The 25,473-nt window shown below is 35.8% G+C and overlaps 1 protein-coding gene across 1 annotated transcript in view; it reads left to right on the top strand.

The window, feature by feature from the left end:
- The window catches only part of SH3RF1 (SH3 domain containing ring finger 1), an 83,685-nt gene that overhangs the window by 37,924 nt on the left and 20,288 nt on the right, over positions 1-25,473 (top strand). Inside the window, exons 3-6 of the mRNA XM_058838575.1 lie at positions 13,219-13,494; positions 14,220-14,315; positions 20,123-20,425; positions 21,290-21,400. Of these exons, the coding sequence (XP_058694558.1) occupies positions 13,219-13,494; positions 14,220-14,315; positions 20,123-20,425; positions 21,290-21,400 (786 nt within the window). The remainder of the gene's footprint in view (positions 1-13,218; positions 13,495-14,219; positions 14,316-20,122; positions 20,426-21,289; positions 21,401-25,473) is intronic.

Here is a 25,473-nt window from a genome sequence, read left to right as displayed (position 1 = left end):
AATTGTCTTCCATCAGGCCTTAGTGGAGTCTGAGTCAGAGAACTCTGAAGCATGATGACTGAATTGTGCTTTCCAAATATGTCTCAACCAGTTGAGTAGCATGAATAGTTAAGAGAGAGAATTAAAAGCCGTCAGCCTTTCATTATCCTTATCTGATTCTTAACTCTTGGCTCCAGAGCAGTGCTTTCCCATAATAATGCATTATGGTTACACTTGCTTAATTAAAATACTTTTAATTTAAATTAGAAGGTTGTACTTCTTGTAAGCTGTTTTTGAATATTTATTTATGGAACATAATTATTCTGTGCAATCCCTGTTAATGTAAGTAGATGGTTTTTATTTTCTTACTAAGGAGTCTGAAAGACAGGAAACCCTTGTACAGTGGAAGAATATCATGGAATTAACTTCCATGGAATAAACTTTTAATGAGATTAACCTGGCTAGAGTAAGAACTGCTTTAATTATTTTTAAAAAAACCATTGAGATCGTGGCATGTATCACATTTTACAACCAAAGGACTAAAAACTTTCTTAGGCTGGGAAAACTTCGGCTGGATCTATATTACTTGTAATCAGTAGTGGGAATGGATCCATAGAAGAAAAGCAGTGGATGATGAGGACTTGGTGGCCACAGCCTGTATTTCTTCAGAGGTAATACTTTGAGTGATTTCTACTCTGATTCCAGGGAATGTTTAGATGAGTAGAGCACTGTTGGAGAACACCTTCCATTTTAATTTCATCAAAAAAGCAGTGTAGTTTATATATGTGACGTTAAGGCTGCTCCAAAATGGAAAAAAAAAAAATAAAGAAAAGTGTACTAGAACATGCTACTTACTAAATATTTTTATTCATATAGCTATTTGATTTAAATCATTGTATAGAAACATACATTTTCATTTATGGCATGAACACATAAATGAAAACTATAAGTGGCTCTGAAACAGTTCATAGTATAAAATATAAAACCTCTTTCATGTGGAAGTAAAATGGTCATTTTTCTTCAACTGGATGAAAAAATGGATTGTTTCTTTTGTGTTTATATCATAGAAAAATGAGAAAAAATTACTTTCCTTAACTTTTTCAAATACTTGAGAGTAAAAAAACCCAACCCTTGTGTAAACTTTTTATAGATACAGAAACTCAGGAATTGTGGTCTAAGATGTTTGTTTACAAAGTGACTACAAAATTTTCATAACATTCACAGAGATGAAGGGCTTTTAATAAAATGCAAATTACAGTAGAGTAGGATTGCTAATAAATTGCTGCTTGAAGTAGATAGGATGTGTATTTTGAAATAGAGGACTACCTTCAAGAGGCTGCTTTGTGCATGTAAGACTCAAAGGTTGTGATTTATAAGCAGTGTCTGCAAAATATAAAAAACCCCAAAAAACATTGTAGAAGATTTCCTGATGAAATCATATGTAAACATAGAGATTTAATCTGTGTTATGACAGCATAGTAATGATCAACCTGTTAGTGTCACATTTCCTCTTCCACAGTGAATGCAGACACAGTTGCTGAAAGATCATTCATTTAACTGTTTCTAGTTTCTATGTCACAGTGCAATCTGTTCTGCTTATTGTAACCAGCTATTAATAAAATGGTAACAGTGCAAGTGGAGTAGAGGTGCAGGACTGGTGTAAGCAAAGTCAGGCTAACTACAACCTCTTTGGGCCCAAGTTCTGATACTTTTTCTGCAGTAAAAGACTGAGAGGTGAACAGGTTATCCTTGCAATGTAAGCCTCCTATTGCCTAGCATTTCTAACCCTTCCTCACCTATCATGCTTAAAAACCACAACAACCGTTTTGGAGAAACAATTGCATTGAAAAGCAAAATGGAAAATCCTTATCTGTCTACCCTGAGTTATCTAGTTATACTTTGTGTATTGCTTATGCAACTCTCCCTGCCTCTGACGGTGGTTTAGAATACTGAGAGATTTTGCTTCTTTTGAGCTGATAGTTTTTGTAAGAATTAGGCACTCTTGTACAGTCCAGGCTTGAGCAACTTGGGAGAAAACCTGGCCAGGGTGTGCTGGAGTTCATCATCTTGTTTCATTACTAGCTGCCATGTAAAACCAGTGACAACTTTTAATGGAATAAGGGGTTAATTAAGATAAACACATGGAATATGGCTTCCTGCACTACTTACAGGGGAGACCAATTCATCTCCAGGGACAGGGAGAGCGGGGGTGGTGGGATAGGCTTCCAGAACGGCTTGTGCCAAGTGCTGAGCTCCTCACTAACCTCCCCTGCAGAAAGAAAGCATGGGGATGGTGGAAGTAAGGATGAAGGATGCTGAAGGAATTGAGAAACACTGAGCATGCAGGTATAGGATAAAAAAGCCAGAACTCAGGGAGGGCTTGTACAGGTACAGTGACAGCAGATGATAGTGTGGTGATGCAGGTATGTACCAATTCCGACCTCATAAGTCAAGACATGCAGATTGGTTTGGGTTTTTGTAGTAATACTTCTATGCTAAAACAGATTCATTTGAGCAGTATGAAATGCAAAGCATAATCCTTTCTTGCAGGCACTATGTGTTCAAGCCTGTTCAAGTAGTGCTAAACTGAGCAGAAGGCTCGTGTGCTGTTTGTCTACTTCTACAAACTGGATGAAATAACCAGGAATTGCAAACTCCAGCTTGTCACTGCATAAGAGATAAATGTTAATGCAGCATTCTTCTGGCGCTTTTATTATAATAAAGAGCATACAGGAACTCAATCTTAAAAAAAGATGTGTAATTTCAGCAAGGATTAGTTGCCTTTTCAAAATGCCAACCAGCTGCTTCAAGTAGAGTACCATAAAAATATTTCGCTTTGATGCATGAAAAATTTAAAAGATGAGTAAGAATAAATAGCAAATAGAGTTTGTTATTTACTCTGTATATGCAATGGATATATATTTGTGTATGCTACAGTGGCATCTAAGATTAGCACCTTTTCTTTTCTGCAATAGGCAAGAAGCTCTTTGAAGTCAGGATATTAAAGGAATCAAATTGATTCCAAATGAATTTCAAGAGAGTGAAGGCGTTTTAAGAGAAAGAGGACATGATACCAGGCGTAAGTCAAGCTTAAGAAAAGTCACTCCAGTTTCTGGCAACAAAACTTTGCAGGGAATACCTGAGAAGGATGCGTGATGGTGATGTTGGGTTCGTTCAGAAGGTTGAACAAGCACCTGAGCATTTACAAAATAGTGGAAGTGATGATAAATAAACCTAAAAACACTCTCTCAGAAGGCAATGGAATGTCAGATGCTATCTCAGGACTGTAAAATCAAATTCAGACAGAAGAGATGCCTGTGGTTACTCGCATTTTAAATACCATTAACAGTGCCTTTGTAATTTTAGAGCGTGTACTGTTTTGGTGGGGAACAAATTCACACTTGATCATAGTGGAAAGCAAAGCATGCTCAGATAAAAAGTCAGGCCTGTCAACCTTGATAGCTTTCCATCAAAATATGCAGCAACCTCTTAATTTGCAGCTCTGTGTTTTCCTATTGCCCAAGTTTTGGCAGCAAAGTATTTGAGAGATTAAAGGAACATTTCTTCATGCTGATCTCACCAAGAATAATCTCACCAAGTCACTCCCTTATTCAGTCATTTGCTTGCTTTGCTCCTCCTGTATAATGTTCTAACTCCTCACCTTCCAAGTTCAGTAAGATTTTGCTTTTAGCAATCTCATTTCTCATTTTTTCTTGTCAGTTTTTTTTTCAGTCTGTCTTCTCATCTGGGATTCCCTCCCCTTTTCTTGGTGCAAGAAGTAAACGTATTCATTTGCACATCACATTGAGGGAAGCTTCTTTATGTTCATTTTCAAAGTGTAGAAACCTTTAGAATAGTACAGAGCATCACTCTTAAATTTTTATGTTGTTGGTAAACCCTCTGGAACTTCTGAAACTTTTGTTAAAATATCAGCTCCCTGAAGTATGGACAAGGGCCTCCTGTATCCCAGTGATTTGTTGAGAAACCAAATGTTCCAATCTTCTACGCTAAGTAGATTAAGGTTTCTTTTCCTTGTAAAATAAGCAAGCAGAATGTGTTTTGTAAAGTGATTTGTAAAGTGCTGCTGTAAAGTTCAGTTTGTGAGAGAATTTGATATGCGGTTGGTAAAATGCATCTGTTTTTCCAATATTTATGACTTCTGTTTAATGCAAAAAAATGAAAGAAGATAATGTATTCTGATTAGCCATGAAAAGACTGGCAGATGACATATTTCAATTTGCTACCACTATGCCAGCGTAGCACAGCCTGGTAGGACAGCATTAATCATGGAATCTTTTCTAGGTGTTAGCAATGCCCTATGAGTTTATGTAGATTCCCTTTTATTTCTTTCTAATGAGGTTTTGTGTTAATGTATTAAAAAAAAAGTAAAAATTGTATTAAACCAGATGGAGATGTTTCTAAGCGTTGGAAGATGGATTCTTTCTCTGAGATTGCTTTTGACGGTATCCCTTGAACTACTACATATGATGCAGAAATCTCACCAGCTGTCATGTATGGTATGTCTGACCCACTGACTGTAGATTGCAGCAAGATGTTGTTTTCTGGATGTTTGGGTGAATTTCGGCCCCCCCCCCTTTCTGGTAGCTGATAGAAGTTGTTAGAAGGTTAGAGGGCTATTCAGTTAGTAGGGTGGATTTAGAATTGTAACAGTTGCAGTTATAGATACTTTATTTGTAGGAGGGTGTATGAGGGTCTGTGGCTTCTCTAGCTGCCTCCCATTAAGCCAATAGGAAAGAAAAACATTCTGAGTTTATGTGATAATTTCTCTTTTTTGTGGACTTGGAGCTCAGAATGGCATACATCTTGCTTGGGAATTAATTATTTGAATCTGTAAGCAATTGCATTTATGGCTTTTGACAGTGAAATTGAATTCAAAATCACTGTATTAGAAGGATAAGTATGAATTTAGTCAGCAGCAAAAGAATGTTAAAGATGTGTAATTTCCAGTTTATGTGGAAACTGAAATGAAGAGTGAAAGGGAGGGCTATGTATTAGCTATGTAAGAAGGAATTTAGGGAAAGAGTTTAACACTGAGATGTGATCTGTATTTTGGTAGTGGTCAGAAGGTTTTTCTTTTGTTTTGTGATTTTATGTTCACATAGTAAACAAGCAAAAAAAGCAAGTGATATTTAAGAAACCCTTGGCACCAGAAAGTTGTCACACTTCCTGTAACAGATTTTGAATGGGAGTGAGTAGTTCTGAAAGGCATTTACTAGACAACTTTGCAAAATGAGGCTTCTTCATAAACACAAAAGTACTATCTTGCAATTAGGTATTTTGAACAATCAAATAGTTCTGTACTGTGAGCTCCATGAATATATGTATCTTAGATAAGTACTCAAGACATACTATTTCAAAGTCTTTTGCTAGGTCTTTGTTAGGCTCCTGATCCACATACACTTTATCCTGATATTTTTAAATTTGTTTGCTTCTTTTCTCTCTACATTTTTCCAGTTCACATTCTTCTTTTCTCCCCCTGCCAAAAAAAGTTTTACAATTATAAAGACACTTTTTTCAAGCCCGTTAGAAAAAAATAAAAGTGCATTAGTGGATTAGTAATCAACTGCATTCATTTTTCTTTTTCCAAACTGTTCTTCAAAAAGATGAAAATAATAACTGGGAGGTAATTTTCTGCGGAATTTGGAACAGCAAAACTTTCCAAAGTGCTCAGTGTTCCCACCTTTGTGGGAACTTCGGATGTTCATGGGGGTTTTGATAATGGGAAATTGGATATGATTGAGGAATATTAGATATATTCTAACATCCTGCTCTGAGACTTCTTCAGGGATGTACAGAAGTTAGTGGCATTTCAGGGTACGACTAGTAAGTCCCACTATCCAATCTCCGAGTTGTCGATGTATCCTTGCCAAGAGAGGTGGATGTTTTTCTCTTTCCTTCTTGCAGTATGCAGTGTTCTTGTCTTAGAGGCTATGGGTGATACTACCTGAAAAGAACATGCATTGGAAATTACACTGAGAATCTAAGTGCAGAGTGAACCTGTGCTGCACATTAACTTGATGTGCTAAAAGAGATTAGGAGATCCCCACTGCTGTATGGTGGCACTGGGACAAGAAAAATTAAGTTTGATGGAGACATCAAAGAACCGTGTGTTATAACATACCAAGGGAAAACAAATGTGGCACTTTCAGTTTGAGCAGTGGTGTTGGTGCAACAGCTTATAAGCAGATCTTTCAAACAAATCATTGCTTTTGGAAACAGCTATTTTATATAAACATCCTAGCTCTATGTAGCACACAATTTAAGGTTTTAGATTCTTACAAGGATCTGGGATTTTTCAAAGCAAAATTGTTTTGTAGTAAACAATAAAAAGGTTTTTAAAGATTCAGAATGGAATTGTTTGATATGCAAATCAGCAGGAATACAAACCCTGTGTTCTCTTCTGTGTCTAGAAGGTTACCTCCTCAGTCTTTCCTGTGCAGAGCAGTTTTCTCATAATTCATTTTGTTTGCATATGGAAGAAGCAATCTTGAACTTGTCAAGTGTGTACATTTAAAGTATCTGGGGACATGCTGTGTGCAGGATATAATTATTGTCTCCACTTTCTCCTATTTTTTACTTACTTATTTTATTAATTTTGGAGTTTTGTTCAGTGGAAAGTGTTCAGAACTTTCTTCACTTAACAAACGTTGGGAAGGGAGGTAGCTGAGAATTTTAATTTTGACTAGGCAAAGTAAAAAAGGCAGCAGTCTGAAGACACATTTTTAATTTGAAAAAAAGTGTTTACAGAGGTGTGACACAGAAAGGAACTGGGAGAAGTGCCTATGGAAAGCTTTGTAAATGTCCCCTCCTAGCCTTCCGTATTATTAGAGTGATTACTTAGGCCTTAAGGCAACATTTTTAAATTCCTTTCATTCTCCTGTATTCCATCTTTTAATTTCAAAACAACTTTGTGGGAAAGAGTTGCTCATACTTACATTAAACAACCTTGTATTTATTTCTGAACATCAGACAGGAAAAAAATGCCAAAATGTTTTCTTCTGAAAGCTATTAAGACAGAGGAGGCAAAAATGGCTTTAATAAAATAGCTATTTTAGTAGGTGATTGAGAATTTACCTCAAAAGAATACATAAGAATTGCTTACATGAATAAAGAAGCTACCCATCTGCTACAAAATATAGGTTTCTCTGAGTCTGTGCTGTGAAATTCTTCTGCAAGTTACCAAGTGTAAAGTTAGCTGGCAAAGTCCTCAAAAGAGTCAAAGAGCTCTAGGAGCAATTGGTGTGTCAACCTGCATTAGATGGCTGAAACCTTGAAAATTAGTAAAGTATAGTAAAGAATTTTTAAATTTAGTTGAATTAAGCAACAGTAAAAATGTAATCCTATTTCTTCATTTATCAAGATAATAAAATTTTTACTGATTGCAGCTATTCAGCTTTTCCACAAGCTTGATTATATTTTTTATTGTGCACCTTGGTATTTTTCCTAAAGTAATCTTTCTTTAAAATTACGATTGTTATATGGGTTAAGTTATACAGTTGGCTTTCATACCTGATCTCTTTGATCAGGGTAACCTGACTCGCTAGTTTCCTCTTGATGCTAAACTTCTAATAAAATAAAAAGCTGTATAGCGAGTAACTAAAGTTGAATATAACACTTCAAAACAACTACAGATTTGCACTGTTTTAAGTCAAATGTGTGGTTATTTGCTTTATGTGTGTGAAGAAAAATGAGATTTAGTACAACTGTATCATAGCAAACCAGTAGACATGAATATACTTACCAACATTAACATTGCTCACTTCTTTAATCTACTGAACTATTATATAAAAAACCCCAAAACCTGGTTTACTGTATTCAGTAGAGCAATAATAATTTATATGAGATGTTACCAAAGATGTTTGATTTTATAGTTATTACAGCATACTGGCAACTTGATACAGCCTCCTAAAATAAAAATATCTTACTTTTTTGTCATCCAGATAGCAGGAACCTCAGAGACACTTTATCTAGGAAAAAAACTCCTTTGTATTGGTGACCTCTGCAGGCTTCTGAGATAGCTCTGATGGCAGAAGTACATAAAGATGATTATGCTAACAAGTTAGTGTTGTGTACAGATGAATAACACTCAAGTCAGACTTCCTTTGCACAAATCTGACCTCGAATGAATTGTTCCTTAGATGAGAAAAGTAAATGCAGGGAACCAGCTTTTAACATACTTCTTGGTTTATGGAAACACTTTTGTTCTGGACCTCAGAAAGAAACAGGGAGGTTTAGCTTCAAATGTTATCTCCTCTAGGTTGATCTGTCCTACAAAACTGAGTATTTCATTTTGTCAGGCAATATACCTGTATCTTAATACAGGGAATGTGTTTCCTTCCTTTAGAAGGAAATACTACTTAAGAAAACACATCTTTTAATATAAGCAGTTTAAAAGGTCTTTGGTAAAGTATTTTCATATGCTCTATGTCTCAAAGTACATGAAAAGTTAAATGCAAGCAGAGAAGGAACAAAGGAAGCTGAAACAAAGAAAATTGAATTACACGGATCAGGTGGCTATGAATTAAGACTTGAAACTACTTATTGGAGCCAGTGAGATGAAAGAGACATAAAAAATACAGATGTGAAAGGGGATGTTCTTGCATGCAGGACTGTCTGGACAGCTTAGTGAAGCCAAAGAAGGCAAGAAAGCAAAAATACACTTAAAAAAAAGTAATAGGAAGGATGCATTTGAAAGATTTGAATCAAGAAGGCAATAATATGAAATAGAATAGACCAGAAGATTAAAAGAAGCAATATTGTCCTTCAAAAGGTTTGAATGACTAGGAGACTGAAATCTCAGGTTTACCTGTACCTATTGGAGAATGTACACATTAAGAACTCACTTGACCCCAATCTGCCTTGCAAGCAAGTTTTGACTGCAAACATTTGCATTATGTTATCCTTATGTAAAAGCACCTTTCATTGGCAATCAGGTATGTCTTACAATACTGATTCTTTGGGAGAAAAAAAAGAGTTGACTGAAAAAAGTACTTCCGTATCACTAGACTTACTGTACTTCCAATTGCTGTGTAATTTGAGATGTTTTTGTGATAGTTTCTCATGTTGTTATGTTCATTAATGTGACTCTTGGTTTGATTTAGGAACTGCATGTAAAAAAAAAAGATGTAGGTGAAGGAAAATCAATTTTCTGGCTTTCCTTATAAGAAAGTTGTAGTTAATGGATGTTAAAGATCCTCTTGTGACATGGATGAACTTCCAGTTTTTAGATTTTCTGTAAAGGAAGGTGGGCCTAAAAACTGCTGCTGAGGTATCTGAGCAGGCTGAATTTTTCTGGGAGCTGATAGAGCTTTGTTCGTCCTTGTAGCCAGTTTCAGAAAAGTGTTTTTGTCTGTCTCACTACCAACATAAGCAGTACTTCTATAAAAGGTACTACTTCCTGGCCTCTTGAAAACACTCAGTGTCTAAGAGGCTCAGACAGGTGAAACCAGTGTAATTTTTCTGGGTAAATTCAACTAGCTCATGGGGAAGCCCAGGCCATTTCCCAATCCTGCAGCCACAGAACAGGGAATGCCTTGCTCGGAAAGATGACAACCGGCAGTGCTGTGTCTGGGAGGCTTCGAAAGAAACAGAGATGCAGATGATCCAGTATCTGTTCCATTCATTTCCTTGGGAGAGGGTTTACTATTTTTTGCTACTTTAGCTTATGTTGGTTCTTCAAGTGCAGTAAGTACAGAATGAGCACTGTTTTGTGCCAGTGTAAGCATATTTACATTTGGGCTTCTGCCACTGAAACTCCTTTTTAAAGGAAATCAGATCTCGTGTTTCTCCACAGGCTTAAGTTTCTCTTGGCTTAAGCTTATGAAAAAAACATCCAGTTGCATATTGCCCATTAAAAAAATAAAAGTAAAGTTTGAAATAAGGCGACTGAAAACAGAAGTTTAAATCCAAAGAGCAAAACTGTGCATTCTATAGGTTTCTAAGATAAAATATCTGGGTTAGGAGAAGAAAACTGAGGAATCTGAGTCTCATATATATGAATGCATATGCATTGTTTCATATTCTTTTTAAGCCATTTTTTTTGATGTCATCATGTATTATTTTCTTTAAAGGAATCTGGCATGTGAAATAGATGTATCTCCATGCCTTAGCTAAAAATTAATTTAAACAGTTTGTCTATCAGCACTACCATTAGAAATTCAGATATTTTTTCATAAGGACTGAGGAAAAAATTGTAAGAACCTGTAATTTGGAGTGTTTCTAGATTTTATATTTTAATTTCCTAAAATGGTTTTTATCTTGGTTTTGTTGTTATTGTTGTTGTTGCTTACTCAAAGAGCTGGCAGGGTAAGTGGCAGCTGTAAACTTAAGGGTAGGCTGCAAAGTTTTTCTTCCAAAGCCTTTCTTTCATGTTTAGCCAAGTGAGAGACATGGAGTGAAATGTAAACTCTGGCTCAGTGTATCCTCATGGCCATCTCTGCTGGTGAGCAGCCAGAGGGGCAGAAGGGGGGCTCAAGCTGCCTAAGCACAAGGGCCCGGAAGGCGCCGGCCATGAGCCGCAGCTCCAGGTTGCTCAGAGGAGGAGGAATGTGAAGATGGTGCTTGAGGGCTCTTGATCCTGTACCCCTGAAAGCAGCCCTCTCCATTGCACCCGCTCTTTTGCACTTCATCCTCCCCCTGGGGCAGAAGGAAAAGTCATCCACTTCTCCTCTCAGTCATTTAACTACTTTTCTCTAATCCCTGGCAGACCAACTGGGAACTTTGTGTTTTGTTGAACTTTGTTTTATTTGGAATTATGTACTGAAACCATTTCTATTTAACGTGGGAAACAAGCTTTGCAGAAACTCAACCTTTACACTGGGAAAGGAACTTCCTATAAAACATAAACAGATGTTTGTACTTTTGTATGCAGATTTGTTTGTGGGAGTCTTTGTGATAAACTGTATAAATGCAATATGGAGTTCTAGCAATTAAATTATGACTAATGAATTTGATTGCTTTTACATGATCTGCACTGGTACTCCTGTCTTGTTTTGTTTGTCTTTTTTAAAGAGTTTTTTTTTCCAACTGTATTTTCTACAAAAGCTTATCTAAAACCTATTCTTCAGAAAACATAAGTAAAACAGAAGACATAGAAAGCTTTCTCCCAGGACAATGGTGCAGTTCCTGGGGGAAGTCAAACTATTACCTCCAGTGCAAGAGAGATTTCTATATCCTGTAGTAGCCATAATTGCTTGGGGCCTGCTTTCTGTCAAGTAATTCTTGGCTCCTAATCCTTTTGTTTGCTTGTTTGTTTGCTTGTTTTTTGCTTGTTTGTTATTGTGATGGAAAGGGATAAGCAAGCAGTGTTTCCTCTCTTGTTCAGAGGTGTGTTTCTTTTTGCTTCCTCTCCCCCATAGTACTCTTTGCACTTGTTCTTACTCTGTTCACACTGACTGCTTCCTTCATTCTGTTTACTTTGTAGAGAACATAAAACTAGAAAATACATATATATATATATATATTAAAAATTCTTAATTCCTCTATTTTGACCATTAATTTTCCCCTCAGTTGAGGCCCACAAATTCTCTAGTTGGTGTCTTTTTCTGTATCCAGGTTTGTACAGAGTGTCATCATTGTGCACTGATGCAATTAAGTGGGATCATGAAGAAACATATTATTTGCTTCAGTCTGGAGATCACCAATTGTGAAGAATTGCTTGTATCCTGCTAATACAATATTTTTCATATTCATCCTGGAGACAATAGAATGAATTTTGATTTTCCTGTATTCATATGTAAATCATACTCCTCTCTACCTATGTATATACACATGGTTTTCCTTTGACTGTTTGGTATAGAAAAAAGAATAACTAGAGAAGTTAATCTTTGAGATATTATTTATACATTTGAGACATTAATATGCATGGATAAAAATGAAAACTGTCCAAACAAGTTGGATTATATTGAAAGATAAAATGTTGTTAAATGTGAAGTACATTATCAAAACTCTGTCTTCTGCCCAACGGACAGACTCAAAGTGGTAATTCCTTCTGAGAATTTCCTTACATTGTGTGTGACTTCTTGAGATATTGCAAGTGCAACTCCAATTTACAATCTGAGCTGGTGGAAGACTTCAGAAGAGAGACATACATAGGCTAAATGTAGCAAATTACATTGCATTCCTTGAATTTCATTAAATTTTGCCTTTTCCATATGGGCTTGCATCAAGGATGTGAAATACTGTGCTCTCTATGACTATAAAGGATGCCTTTACTTTGGAAAGACTTTATTAGTAATGCAAGTTACTGCTGTTTGCATCATTAAGAGGGCAAGCACCCCTCCAGGTGTTTAAATTTGGAGAAAATAGAGTTCTGAAGGCAGTAGCCCTAACACTAGAGTTGTAGAGTTTTATGGCTCTCTCTTGCAAAATTTGGAGATACAGGCTGAGCAATTAAAAAATAATACCTGCAATGTATATAAGGAAGGGTGACAGTGTTAAATTCCAATCCTTCTGATATGCATTCAAGAGCAGCCCCAATGATCTGTAGTTTTCAGATATTATGGAGGAATCAAGTGAAGGAAAACCAAGTATGCACACCTTCAACAGATTTTTTCCAGTAATTCATAGTAGCTGTGGTTTTAAATAAATAATTGAATTTAAAGAGTTGCTCCAGGATTAAATTTTTCATTTTTAATAAACCGAGATTTGTTTTTCAAGGTGGAAAACACCTCTGTTATGTCCTCATCCTTATTATTCTCTGGCCATGGAGTAAATAAGGTGAGGAAGATAATAAGAAAGTCAGGCAGGAAAACTGCCATAAAGGTCTTATAGCAAATTTTATATTCCAATGTTGTATTTTCTTGCAGCATTTTTCTGCCAGTGGTCTCTCAAGTGGTCAGATTGCTTTCCTGTTTGCTTGCTTTGTTTGTTTTTTTTTTTAATTTTAAATTAAAAATTTTAATTTAAATTTTCAGTTTTAGTGAATTAGTGCATGAGGGTTGAAGTATTATGTTTGTCTGCCTTTCCTGTGTCTAGCAACTTTGTATGATAAAAAAATCGTAATGAAACTTAGAAGGATCTTGAGACTGCAGAGTACTGAAGGTCTTCTCACTTATGTGGGTAAAAGCAGTAGAATCATTGGAATAAAAGTTGTATATAATTTTACTTTGCAATTTCACACTTAGTGGTTTCATTCATACTCTCCAAAAATACAATATAAATTCTGTTTAGTAATGCTCATCTAATTCTAATTATCTTTATTATTTTTTTTTTCTTTAGGGTGTACCTCAGTTACCATGTGCCAAAGCATTGTATAACTACGAGGGAAAAGAACCTGGAGATCTTAAATTCAGTAAAGGAGACATCATCATTTTGCGCCGACAGGTGGATGAAAATTGGTATCATGGAGAAGTCAATGGCATCCATGGCTTTTTTCCTACCAATTTTGTTCAGATTATTAAACCTTTACCTCAACCTCCGCCTCAGTGCAAAGCACTTTATGATTTTGAAGTAAAAGACAAGGAAGCAGATAAAGACTGTTTACCATTTGCAAAGGTAAAAAGAGAATACAATTACTATTTTCTTCGAATAATTTCATTCACTTGGATAAGAAATAATACAACTGTTTTGTAGTCTTACCTGCATTTCTTATTGGAGCTGCACACATATGAAAAGGACAAGTAATTCTGCAAGTGTTTCTCCCATATTGATTAGTTTTGCCTTCTCTTTCTAAATTACATGTAATTTCTCTGATGTTTTATTTCTGAGAATGCTTTTTTTTTGTCAATGCAGTAGTGATGCTCCTAATTTATTAGAAATAACCTATGTTGTGAATTAAAAACATTCCATCTTCTAAAGGAACACTCAAATTGCAGACGTGAAAGAAGTCATATCCCTAGTTCTTAACTAGAAAAACAACATCCAGGGAAGGTTAGGTAATGAGTCAGTTGAGAAGGAAAATGGTTGTGGTTCTGTTGATTAATGCCAAGGAATGAGAGAGGGGCTGATGAGTAACATGGACTGAACATGACAGGAAGACTGGCACTAAGGACAAAGTCAGATCACTGAGATGTGAGCGGTTAGTTGAACTCTGACAAAATAGGAAAAAGAACAACTTGAGCTGACTACAACCCCAAAAGCAGCATATTCCTCTTACAGTGTGCCTTCTCTGCGGTTCTTGTCCATGTCCTGTCTTCTCTGATTGCTCCTGTATTATGGAGGAAAATTAAATGAGAAGTTAAATTAAAGCTGGGAGACATAATCACTGCATGTTCACACAGGATGATATTCTGACTGTAATTCGCCGTGTGGATGAAAACTGGGCAGAGGGAATGCTGGCTGACAAGATAGGAATATTTCCAATTTCGTATGTTGAGGTGAGTAAAGCTGGGTCCTCAGTAAGGCTGTGCCCACTGTGTATTTAATTTTCTGAAAGGAAAAGTAATCATACTGGTGATGATTCTAAAATAACCTGAGATATAAATAATCTTAGACTTAAAATTCTCTTTGGGAAAGTTAATGGCCTCACCAGTGATTTTCACTTAGCTATTTGATACCTATTTTTATTGAATGGAATTGAAATTAGTGTAATTTGAGGTAGTCACTATGTTTTCTTGTTAATACTGGAGTCATGCAGTTAATCCAAACCACACTTAGCTAGAAAATTAAAGCAGTCAACAAGACAGAGAAATAGTTAGCTTTGCACTGTCCCTAATATCTGCTAATCTCTCTGCTAATATCTCAAAATCAAATTAGCACAACTAGGATATCGGTTGTTGTTAAACAGGTAAAGGATTGGCTTTTTCATCAATAGAGCCATATATTAAACCTGTATCTTCCTTCATTTCTCATATGTATTACAATAATTTACAGTAGGAGATAGCATTTGATAAAATTTCCCCAACCTTGTAAATTTTAAGAATTGATTGCTGTATCTTTTATAAAGAAAGACATCAGCGATTAGGAACATGTATACAGCCACACTGATTATTCAAATTTACCTTACAGAAAGATAGAAAGGTTTGGAATAGTGTTTGTCCTGTTCTGATAGGTACGCTGTGAATACTTATAAGATACGCTTCCCTGCACTGACAGTATTTTATTTAAAAAATGAGGAAGGATGATGAATGAAAACAGTATTTTCACATTATCTCTGGAATGAGAAATATGTACTTCAGGTCATACAAGAAATGTGTAACCATACTAAGAATCAAGTCAGGTTTTATTAATTCAGTCTCTGAATCCTATGATGAGATGGGAACTTCAGAAAACATTACTGCTTTCAACCAAAATTAAATTTATTATTAATAAAAGGGAAAATATATATATATTTATTTTTATAGCTTGATATAAGGATCTGTATACCTGGGGATAGAAAATTTCACCTTACTGTAAAAACAAGACCAAAAAAAAGTTTCAACTTGCTCAGCGCAATTTTAGGCTTCAGTTTAAGAAGTTTTTGAAAGCCAATTTAACATTTTCTTGCCCTTGGGTATTCTTTCCTAGCTTCTTGCAATTAGCTGCCCCTTCAATCCAGCCAGTAAAGCTTTTTGTAGTGTTTTTTCCAAACTAAATTACTTAGCCTTGTTAGAAAATGCCCTTTCCTAGGGCTGCCACTTGAGCTATTTAGCTAACAACTACATTCCTATCACTACAATAGTTGCAAAAAAGGAGAAATAGCCTTGAAAAATATATCAAAATCACAAAATGTATTTCTGTTAATGTTTTTAGACTCATTATATCAACTAAGAAAATGTATTTTCAGTTAACCCTTTTAGAACAGGCATCAACACATAAGCCAGTACACATTCTCAAATCTCCACTAAAGTGGAATGGAAGGTCTAGAATGATAAATTATGCCTTAAGAGTTATTTCAAATCAGATAGGTGGGCTTTTTCAGTAGATACTAAACTAAATGTACGCTGTGGTGGAGGGCAGTGAGATGTGCATTTTGAATTTTGAAATGCCTGGTTTCTGAGAGTATATAACTATTGTTCTGAAAAATATACAGACAACTGATAGAAACAAGTATAGAAAACCATTCTTACCTATTTTATGAAAGAATGAAGATGAGAAGTAATTAATATTTTTGGAAGATTTTTATATGGTAGTTTTCATAGTCTCCCCCAGTTCTGTAATCATTGCCTATTTTTAGGGAATTCTATTATGTTATAATGGCAGACATATCTTTTACCTTGTGTATGTTAGTCCACAAAATTTTGTTAAAAATTGTGTATCAGTAGCTCTATTTACCAGAGATTTTCTGAATTCATTAACTATAAAATGGGCATAGTATGTGATGTTTATTCTGTAGTATAGGTGTAATGATTGTGATATTTCTTGTACACTGAGGATAAAATTTTAGATAATGTTGAAGTCCATGAAAATCTCTGATTGTATTTGAGGACAAATTTTGCCCTTTTATGATTCAATGTTCACTACTCCGATCTTTTATTTTCTATCTTTCACTTATTAAATTTGTGGTAATAATAAAAGTAAGACTGAACACATTTTAAGAGAAATTTTAAGAGTGATTCTATTAAATCTGATAACACTTACAGTTATCTCTGTTCCAAAAAGAAAGATTATTCATAACTAAACAGATATGATAATTTTTCTGCATAGATTACAGTTCTGGGTACAATGTAAATTTCTTAGACGTCAAATTGGATCTTTTGACCTAGTTTAACACTTCATAAACAAAAAAAAATGCCCAGAATAGACTAAAAATCAGGGAAAAGGAATCACTCTTCAGTCAAATTGTCAATAGAAAATAATGCCAGCTTTTGTGTTTACTTTTGTGTGAGTAAAGAACACCTGAATTAGTTTGTAAAATAAGCGTAGCAGAGCACAACTCTAAGAGACCTTGGAGTCATGGTAATTCCTGCAGATGGACTAAAGCTGTGTGCTGACCACAGCTGTGCTGCGGCACCAAGATGTGGCTCAGCCAGCTGCCTCTGTCCTGCCATGTTTGGAAAATTCTTCCGTTTCCTGGACTTTGGTGGGAAAGGGAATTGGATTTCAGGCTTCCTGTTACAGGAAAAAATTTCTTGAATGGGAAAAAAAAAAAAAAAAGTGAATGTAAAGATTAAAGTGAAGAAATGTCAATGAAAATGTCTGTTAAGTAAAACAACAGATGTAGGAACTTCAGGCCTAGATACATAGGTATTTGTTGCAGAAAGGAATGCTAGATTGAAACACTTTGTAGCATGATTTGAGTTCAGTCCCTTGGTGACTTTGAATGTCAGCTTGTCATTTCATTGGAGAATGCATGCAGGTTCTTAATTTCTCTTCTCAAGGAAGAGAAGTAAACTGTACACTGCAAAATATTCTGAAGCTGTTGCTGTCCTCAGGTTACTTCAAAGAGGAGGCTCAAAGAGAGTAATCAGTTCTCTTCCATCTCCAGATTCATGCAACTGTTATTTACTTCTCTGCAAAAAAACCACAGTATGCTGCTTATATTTGAATCAGTCTTGAACTGATCCCATGGGCAAGCCTTAACTTTTCCCTACTATGTTGTTCACTGTATAGAGTAATCAGATTCTGCAGGCATTGATAGCTTCTGGAGGTAAACAAATATAATTAGGTATAACAGGTACTTTGGGATGCTGTTAGCGAAGTGGCTTTTGGTTTTGCTTTTCATTCTTCTGTGATCCCATAACTTCTCTGACTGCATAGTTCTTTGCAAATAAGGATGTTGATTACATAAGAATAGAAACAGTTGCAGCCATGGAATACCTAGATTATCAGAAAGGACATGAAGAATTTCAATCTGAGTTGAAAAAAATAGTATCTGCAAAACAGATAAAATTATTAGACTTTGAAAAGCCTGCATGTTTGTCATGATGACAAATAAGACCCTGACAAACTGAACAGCAGACTAGGCTTTTTTTGGTCTTATTTTCTACTTTCATATCCTTCAGCCTCATATCACTGTTTTGTAACAAAATAATGTTTTCACTGGTCTGTTTAAAGTATGTTTGATCTAAATTTAAAATTCAATAGTCATCTAAATAATGGGCTTCATTGGAGAAAACAGTGTGTTTATGTCTTCTATTATACACAAGTAATACAACATTATTTTGACCCATATGATCCATCTCAAGTAATAGCTGGAAGGAAAATCTAGCATCCACCTTTTTTGTAGAATTGTTTACTGCTATGACATTGGCTTCTCCTGTCCTTCCTTCTTACGAGATAGATGGAGAGGGACTTTCTACAAGAGTATGTAGTGTCAGGACAGTGGGGAATGGACTCAAACTGGAAGAAGATAGGTTATGATTAGATATCAGGAAGAAAATCTTTACTGTGAGGGTGGTGAGGCACTTGAACAGGGTGCCCAAGGAGGTTGTGGATGCCCCATCCCTGGAAGTGTTCAAGACCAGGTTGGATGGGACTCTGAGCAATGTGGTCGAGTGGGAGGCATCCCTGCCTGTGGCAGAGGGGTTGGAACTTGATGATCTTGAAGGTCCCTTCCAATGCAAATGATTCTGTGATTTCAGTTCTCTTCAGTTGCCTTCTAAAGGACCAACAATAGGAAAAAGTTCTATATTCTCAACTTCATATCCTGTTTCAAATCCCCCATTATGCCCCTCCTCTACTGCAGTATGTTCCATGTAGTTCTTCCTCTACTGTAGAAGGTTTTTGTATCAACTCCTCATTGTTCCAGTAGTTCTGGTTTTGCACTTCATCTTTTTTTCTCCATATGCATGAAATTTCCTTCCAGAGGACATCTTTCAAATATCACTTGCTAACCTCTTGTATATTAAAAAAAAAACTTTGGTCTTGTGCACCACCTTATATATCCATAACTACAGATACTTATGTTCAGAATTTAAGCCGGTCTTTTGTGAGAGCTGCATTTAAATCTGTGCTGATGTTATCATGATTAATGATTTTCTGTTTGTCTAGTAAAGTTTTGATGTGGAAAAATACTACTTTAAAACTTTACATGAGTATAGTAGGTATCTCAAGACTTGCAGGAAAATAGTAAAATAAATAGAAGAAATAATATGCTGAAGAATAGAAATAGTAGTTCCACAGTGACTAATTTCATTCTTTCATCCTGATGTCCTTCAGAAAAGATCTTTCTTCCTAATCAGCTACACTTTTCAAGTAACAGTATTCATATTTAGTGGTACATGGTTCAGAAAACTGGTGCTGGTGTTATTTCAACTCATGATTACATGAGAGCTCTGACATTATTATTTCTAATAGTGCTAAAGGGTTTTTGAAAAATGTAGAGGGTTTGTTTGTTGGTTTTCTCTCCTCCTTCCCATCATAAAGCTGACATTTCATTGTAAGAAGAAAATGTATGGGATTCCGTATTTCTTCATTGGAAAGGAAGGATTTGTTTGCATTTAATGTAGAATTGTTGTCACAAATTAGCAGATAGAAAATCTCATTGTGAACAAAAATTCTTTAGCTAAGCTTAAAAAAAGAGAAAAAATGGCACAAAGATGCTGCCTCTACATTAGAAAGTTCAGAAGCTGAGAAGATACTTCCACAAAATTGCCCATATATATTTCTTTTCTCCTCATGCCATCTTATGCCTGTATAGGTGCCTGTTGCCAGGCAGTAGTACACTGATATAGCTGGATATTTAGTCTGTCCTACTGTGTTCTTAGACCTGCCTTTAGGAACCCTGTGTTTTCACTGCTGGTAGTGTTAAAGATGTGCACAAGTACCAAGGAACACTAGGAGGAATATCTTCAGGAGCCCGTATGCAAATGTGTGCGATTATGTCATACACAAAACAAAAAAATGGCTGAAAATGACATAAACATCCAAGAAGTTTTGTAACACAGATTTTTCTGATATAAGGTCAAAGGGGACCACTGTGTTTTAGTCTGACTTGTAGATGACACAGGCAGTAGTTGTTGCTGAATTAATCCATGTCTGGACTATGGCATTATGTCCTTTGTTGATTGAAATTTTACCTCTGATGGGCAGTCCAAACCAGCCCAACAGTTAAGTGTGTTGAGTTTGTAGTGAATGATTTATCACTCTTTACTGACTGATTTGTAGAGTAGGTTGGTATGCCACAGTTTTAAGTTGCATGTTTGAAATTATCATATGAATAAAAGGAAAAGAGATGTTTTACGTTCAGGTGACTTTTAAAAATAAAAAATAAAATAAAATGAAGTATTTTTAAAAAATACTAACATGTCACTGGTTTTTGTAGTTTAACACAGCAGCCAAACAGTTGATAGAATTGGACAAGCCCTCAGGTTCTGCTGTTGACTCTGGAGAAGGTACCTCTGGGGCAGCCCACAACAATTCAACCCAAAAGCACACCGATGCTAAGAAAAACACCAAAAAACGACACTCTTTTACCTCCCTCACCATGTCCAACAAGGCTTCACAGTCTTCTCAGAATCGCCACTCCATGGAAATCAGTCCTCCTGTCCTCATCAGCTCCAGCAACCCAACGGCAGCAGCCCGCATAAGTGAGCTGACGGGACTGTCCTGTAGTGCCCCCTCTCAGGTAACTCACATGAAATCAGCCATAACTATAAATGCTTCTGATCTTGTCAGATTACTTATTTCAAGTTGTTAATTATATCTAATTAATATTAAATATGCTCTTTCAAAAAACTTATCTTCCAACTTGAGCACATTTAATGAAAGTATGTTCTAACATTTCTTATATAATGATAGCAAATAGTTTTGGTCTTGTAGGCTTTTTTTTTTTTTTTTCCTTCAGTTTTTGTATTCTTAAGTGCCACAAAGGTTTTCATTAACTGTGGAAACTAGAGACTGGAATGATTGAATTTCTTGATTTCTTCTAAGTTGAATATAATGATTAATATTAATAAAGTGCATGTTATAAAAGTAAAGCACTCAACTTGAAGATTACACAAATTACAGAAATGTAGCATATTATTCTGGTTGTGGTAAATAGAAATATTTATCTGACTTTATTGATTTGTTCAGTACTTTGTGAAAAATTGGCTGTTTCATATAGTGATTACACTTTGGGTAAGGAGAGAGCAATGGAGCCCAAGAGTTGGTGATGTTTTACCTGAGCTCATAAAAATGCTTTATTTGCACATCTTTGGGATCTGATAGCCTTTTATGGGGGGGGGGGGAAGGAAAACTGACACTGGTGAAAAGTATGTTTCATGTAGCTGGTTCAATGTATCTCCAAAGCCTGGGAAATGTCAATGTGGGAAAAAAAAAGCGGGCTGTGTGATCCAATGTTTGTGTATCTACCTAAAAATTAGGTCTAGTTGAAGGTTACAAGGAGTAGAATACTGGTGATTTTGGCCATGAAGCTTACAGCTCTGTCAAAACCAGCTCTTACTAAACTACACAGAACTGACCCTGCTGGGCTTTTTCTCTCTCCCAGGTTCATATTGGCACTACAGGGCTGATTGTGACTCCACCCCCCAGCAGCCCAGTCACAACAGGGCCTTCCTTCACCTTCCCCTCGGAAGTTACCTACCAAGCTGCTCTTGGTGTAAGTACTGCTTAAGAAAACTCAGCCTTACTATTTTTCTTTGGTCTTGTACAGTAATTTTTTTTTCTCAAGTTCCCATATGCTGATTTGAAATTATGGTTTTATGGGAATTGTGCCTATATGATAGACAATGGTAGGATTTTAACTATAGCAAAAGCCCTATTGCTACAATGTTTACATCTTGTTGTGCATATCCATTTCTCCAGCTTTTCCTCTGGAAAAATTACAGTAATTTCTCTGTAGTAAAAACAAGAAGCACACTTCCTTCCAGAACATTCTTTCTTTTAAGCATGAGTAGAAAAGAGATTATGCTGGGGGGAAAGTTTGGGGAAGCAATCAGGTTCTTAAAAAAACATCAACTTGGGACCACAGCTGCCAGGTGTTTCTGTCATACTTAAGATTTTCAAGATTATCTGAAATAAGCTTCAAAGGTCTGCTGTCTCCTCATTAAATAAGGTGATTTTAGTTGTGTGTACACCTGTGGCAGATGAAGAACACGTCTAGCATGTTGAAGTTAGGTTCTTGGAGATCAGTAGGAAAACACGTAGCAAATGGCTGTCTTTTAAAGGAAGCATTGCAATGCTGTTTCCTTTGAACAAATAAAATGACATTTTCTTCAGAAAGTGCAGGATTTCTTTCCAAAATCTGGAATTCTTTTGTTTCTTATTCTTATGTTAGAAAAACCGTGGAATGTCATATATCATACTGTTCTCATCAGAGCCTTACTGCAATAAAGATTGCAGATACCAGTTTTCAGAGATTTCTAATGGATATTAATGGGACTTTATTTAAATCATAGGAGTTCTTGAAATTAAGTTCTTTCAGTCCAAAATTGTGACCTTAATTGTTACGGGGTGAGGCACAGTCGAATAATTGATCTTCACTTACATCAAAAAACCAACAAAACAACCCAAACAAAAACCCCTGAGACTCGACCTTGTTTAGCTATCTACCCTTGCAGTCTTTAAACCAAGTAAAATATGATGAATAGCCTTGCTGCTTAATGGGTCTAGTTTTGTTTTCAGCTTTTGGAATTTGCCTCACTTTTACATATTTGTCTGCAAAATTTAGGGCAGAATTGTCTGTCATCTGGTATCCACTTTCTGCTGTTTATAAAAATGCTTAGGTGTGGCTCAGTTGCATTTTGATAGCTTTCTTTGGAACTCTAAAGTTACAGTTTTCAGTCCTTTAAATTATGATGCTGTTGTTTTCTGAGTTATCTCCAGTACTTCCTCTTGGCATAGTACATACATAGTGACACATGCCAGAAGTGGGTGCAATACTGCACAGTCCTTTTCAGTGAAGAAAATATGGGTAGTATAACCCTTTTACCTTTTTAACCTGATTCTTATATCTTGAAAATTTAGCTGCATGTAGCATAAAGTTTATGTTTAGCTAAATATCAACCCTAATGCCAACATTTTTTATCTTTTGTGATGTAGTAATTGCTTTCATCCAAGTAAATGTATGTCATGTTCTTTGCTCTTCAGACAGGTGACTTTTTTATTGACAGTTATGTTGACCACGTGCTTTTGCCCAGCATTACTGAGTAAGGCAGATTGAGCTGTAGCAATGCTTTGTCTTATTGTAGATAAATTGTTGACTCCTTCAATCTGTGGATTATCTGTATAATCCTACTGTTGAATGAATGCTAATCTGGAAACAGTTAATAATCTCATTATATTTAGATTCGTATTTTAATGTCACAGAGCAGATGAGTTTAGAAGGGCCTCTTGAGGTTGCCTAGTCTAACCTTCCCTGCTCAAGCAAGGCCACCTAGAGCCAGTTGCCCAGGACTGTGTCCAAATAGCTTTTGACTATCTCCAAGGATGGAGACTTCACAACCTCTCTGGGCAGCATGTGTGCATTTTGGGCTCTTGTTTGAGTTGATATCCACCAGGAAGGGCCCTCAGGTCATTTTTTGCTTATGAGATGTACATCTTATACTATAAACAATTAGCTGCTTATATACTAATCCATGTATTCTTTTATACTTCTTTCATCCTATCCTTCAGAAAATACCTGTCAGAACTGAGCAAACAGAATCACCTTAGGTGCTGTTAGGCAGAGTGCAAGTCTAGCTAACATATATGCTGCAAACATTGAGTAATTGATTTAATTTATGAGATACACAAGTTTTGGAGAGGATTGAGCAGACAGCATTCAATGCATAATTTCAGAAGTTCTATCAAAAAGTGCTTTTTTTCTTTTTTTTTTTTTTTTGGCTCCCAATAACAAACACTTCTGTTTGTTATTAAGAATCAGTAGTTCTTTATTTGATGCCAGCATGGAAAAATACATTAGTTTGGTGCTGGTGCAGTCATTGAACCACCTCAGGTGCTTTAGCTGCTTAAGCTTGTTCAAAGGTGATCTCACCGTGGGTATTCACAGGAATTAAATTGCAGTGCTAAATGCAGCATGGAGAGAAACTCCTGCCATATGATTGTCCTGTATCTTGGGGTGCTACTTTCTCTTTGTGATAACCATGTTCCTGCTTATGTTTCCAATTAGGCACATAATTCCCATTGAGAACCTGAATTATTCTCTGCCACCCTCTTTAAAAGTCAATAGCCTTCTGTACATAATGTTCTATTTCTCCTTGACTTCTTTTCAGCATGACTAAAACGCAAGCTGGCAGCTCAGGTTAGAGTCGGGTTATTCCTGTATTCTTTTACGGTAGCTGATATTAGATGATACGCAGTTTGTAAAGTCACAGACTATGAGGTGTATCTTTTACTTACTTTTACTTACGTTTTACTTTACTTTTCCTCTTGCTTCATCAACTCTTGTTTTCATTTTAGAAATGTGCAAAATAGTTCTGACCAGTCAAGAGAGAAAGTGATGTTCTTGTTTCTCTAGATGTTTTCCTTCTGGAAATATCCTTCCTGACATTCTGAGCATTAATTTTAAGCTGTGGAGCAATTGTGATTGTATGTTTAATACATTAGAAGTGGTTGGCTTGAGTCCTTTTACTCTTGTAATTTTTTGCTTATGTAAGTAGAAATTCCTGTATTTTTCTAAGTTTCTCCCTTTAGCTTTCTTTCTTAATTTCTGAATACTAAGCAACTGACAAGGAAATTGGATGGGAACAGGATGAGTTTCTCTTTAGCATGAAGGTAGTTTATTTGATGTCCTTCCTATCAGTTGTCTTGGTGTTTATAACATTACTGAAAGTAACTGTTCTTTGAAAGCAAGAAGTACACTTCTTTTATATAATGCTAAACTCAGATTAAGGGAGAAAAAAGAAGTCTGTGAGGATGAGCATGATTACCCATCAGTGGAGAAGAATGTATTCCTTTATAGTGATTCTGAATTTATTCATCTTTGTTACATTTATCTGTCCTGAATCTAAAAGCAAGGAGAAGCTAGTGTCATATCTCCTGTAAGAGATATGATGGCATTTTTATTGTCAACAGGAGATATTTTGAGCTGTTTTGTTGTCTACCAAGTTTCTCTAAGACAGCTGGGATTAATTCCTAGCCCAAGGGAGTCGGTGACTCTTTTATCTGTGTGTATGTATAGGATTGCATTTTAATTTTTTATGTTGCTCTCGTGGTTCAAAAATTCCAATTGTGTTAATTTTATTTTGTCCATAATGTTTTGTAGATGCTGTTTGGTACCTAATATTGTATGAAGTAAATGATTTACAAAGTTTCAGCCAAAATTGACACAAATAAGTTTCAGGAGTAAGAGTTCCCTTGTAAAGTGACCATATGCTCTCTACTGCTTGTATCATTTAAGTAAATTTTAATTTTCATTCAGAAAACTTGGGATAATTTATTTCAAAATTTTATTTTGGTTCAGCAGTTCTTCAGACAACAGCATTTATTCTTGGCTTGTGTTTTCATGTTTGATTCTTTGAAATTGAAGAAGCTATGAACTGAGACAGACTTCTCACAACTGGAGCTTTTGGCTGTGATATCTCTTACACTGTTCTTTGGGACTTCTAACCACAGCTTTACCCTTAATTGGGGCATTAATTGGTCTGTTTATCTTGGCCCTTTCTTATCTGGCATTTTTGAACCTTGTAGATGTTTTGTATATTTAAAGTTCTTCGCAAAATATAAATAACA

This window comes from Poecile atricapillus, chromosome 4 (assembly GCF_030490865.1).
Source record: "Poecile atricapillus isolate bPoeAtr1 chromosome 4, bPoeAtr1.hap1, whole genome shotgun sequence".
Classification (NCBI taxonomy): Eukaryota; Metazoa; Chordata; class Aves; order Passeriformes; family Paridae; genus Poecile; species Poecile atricapillus.
Note: the sequence above shows the minus strand (reverse complement) of the source record. Positions and strands in the feature narration are given on the sequence as shown.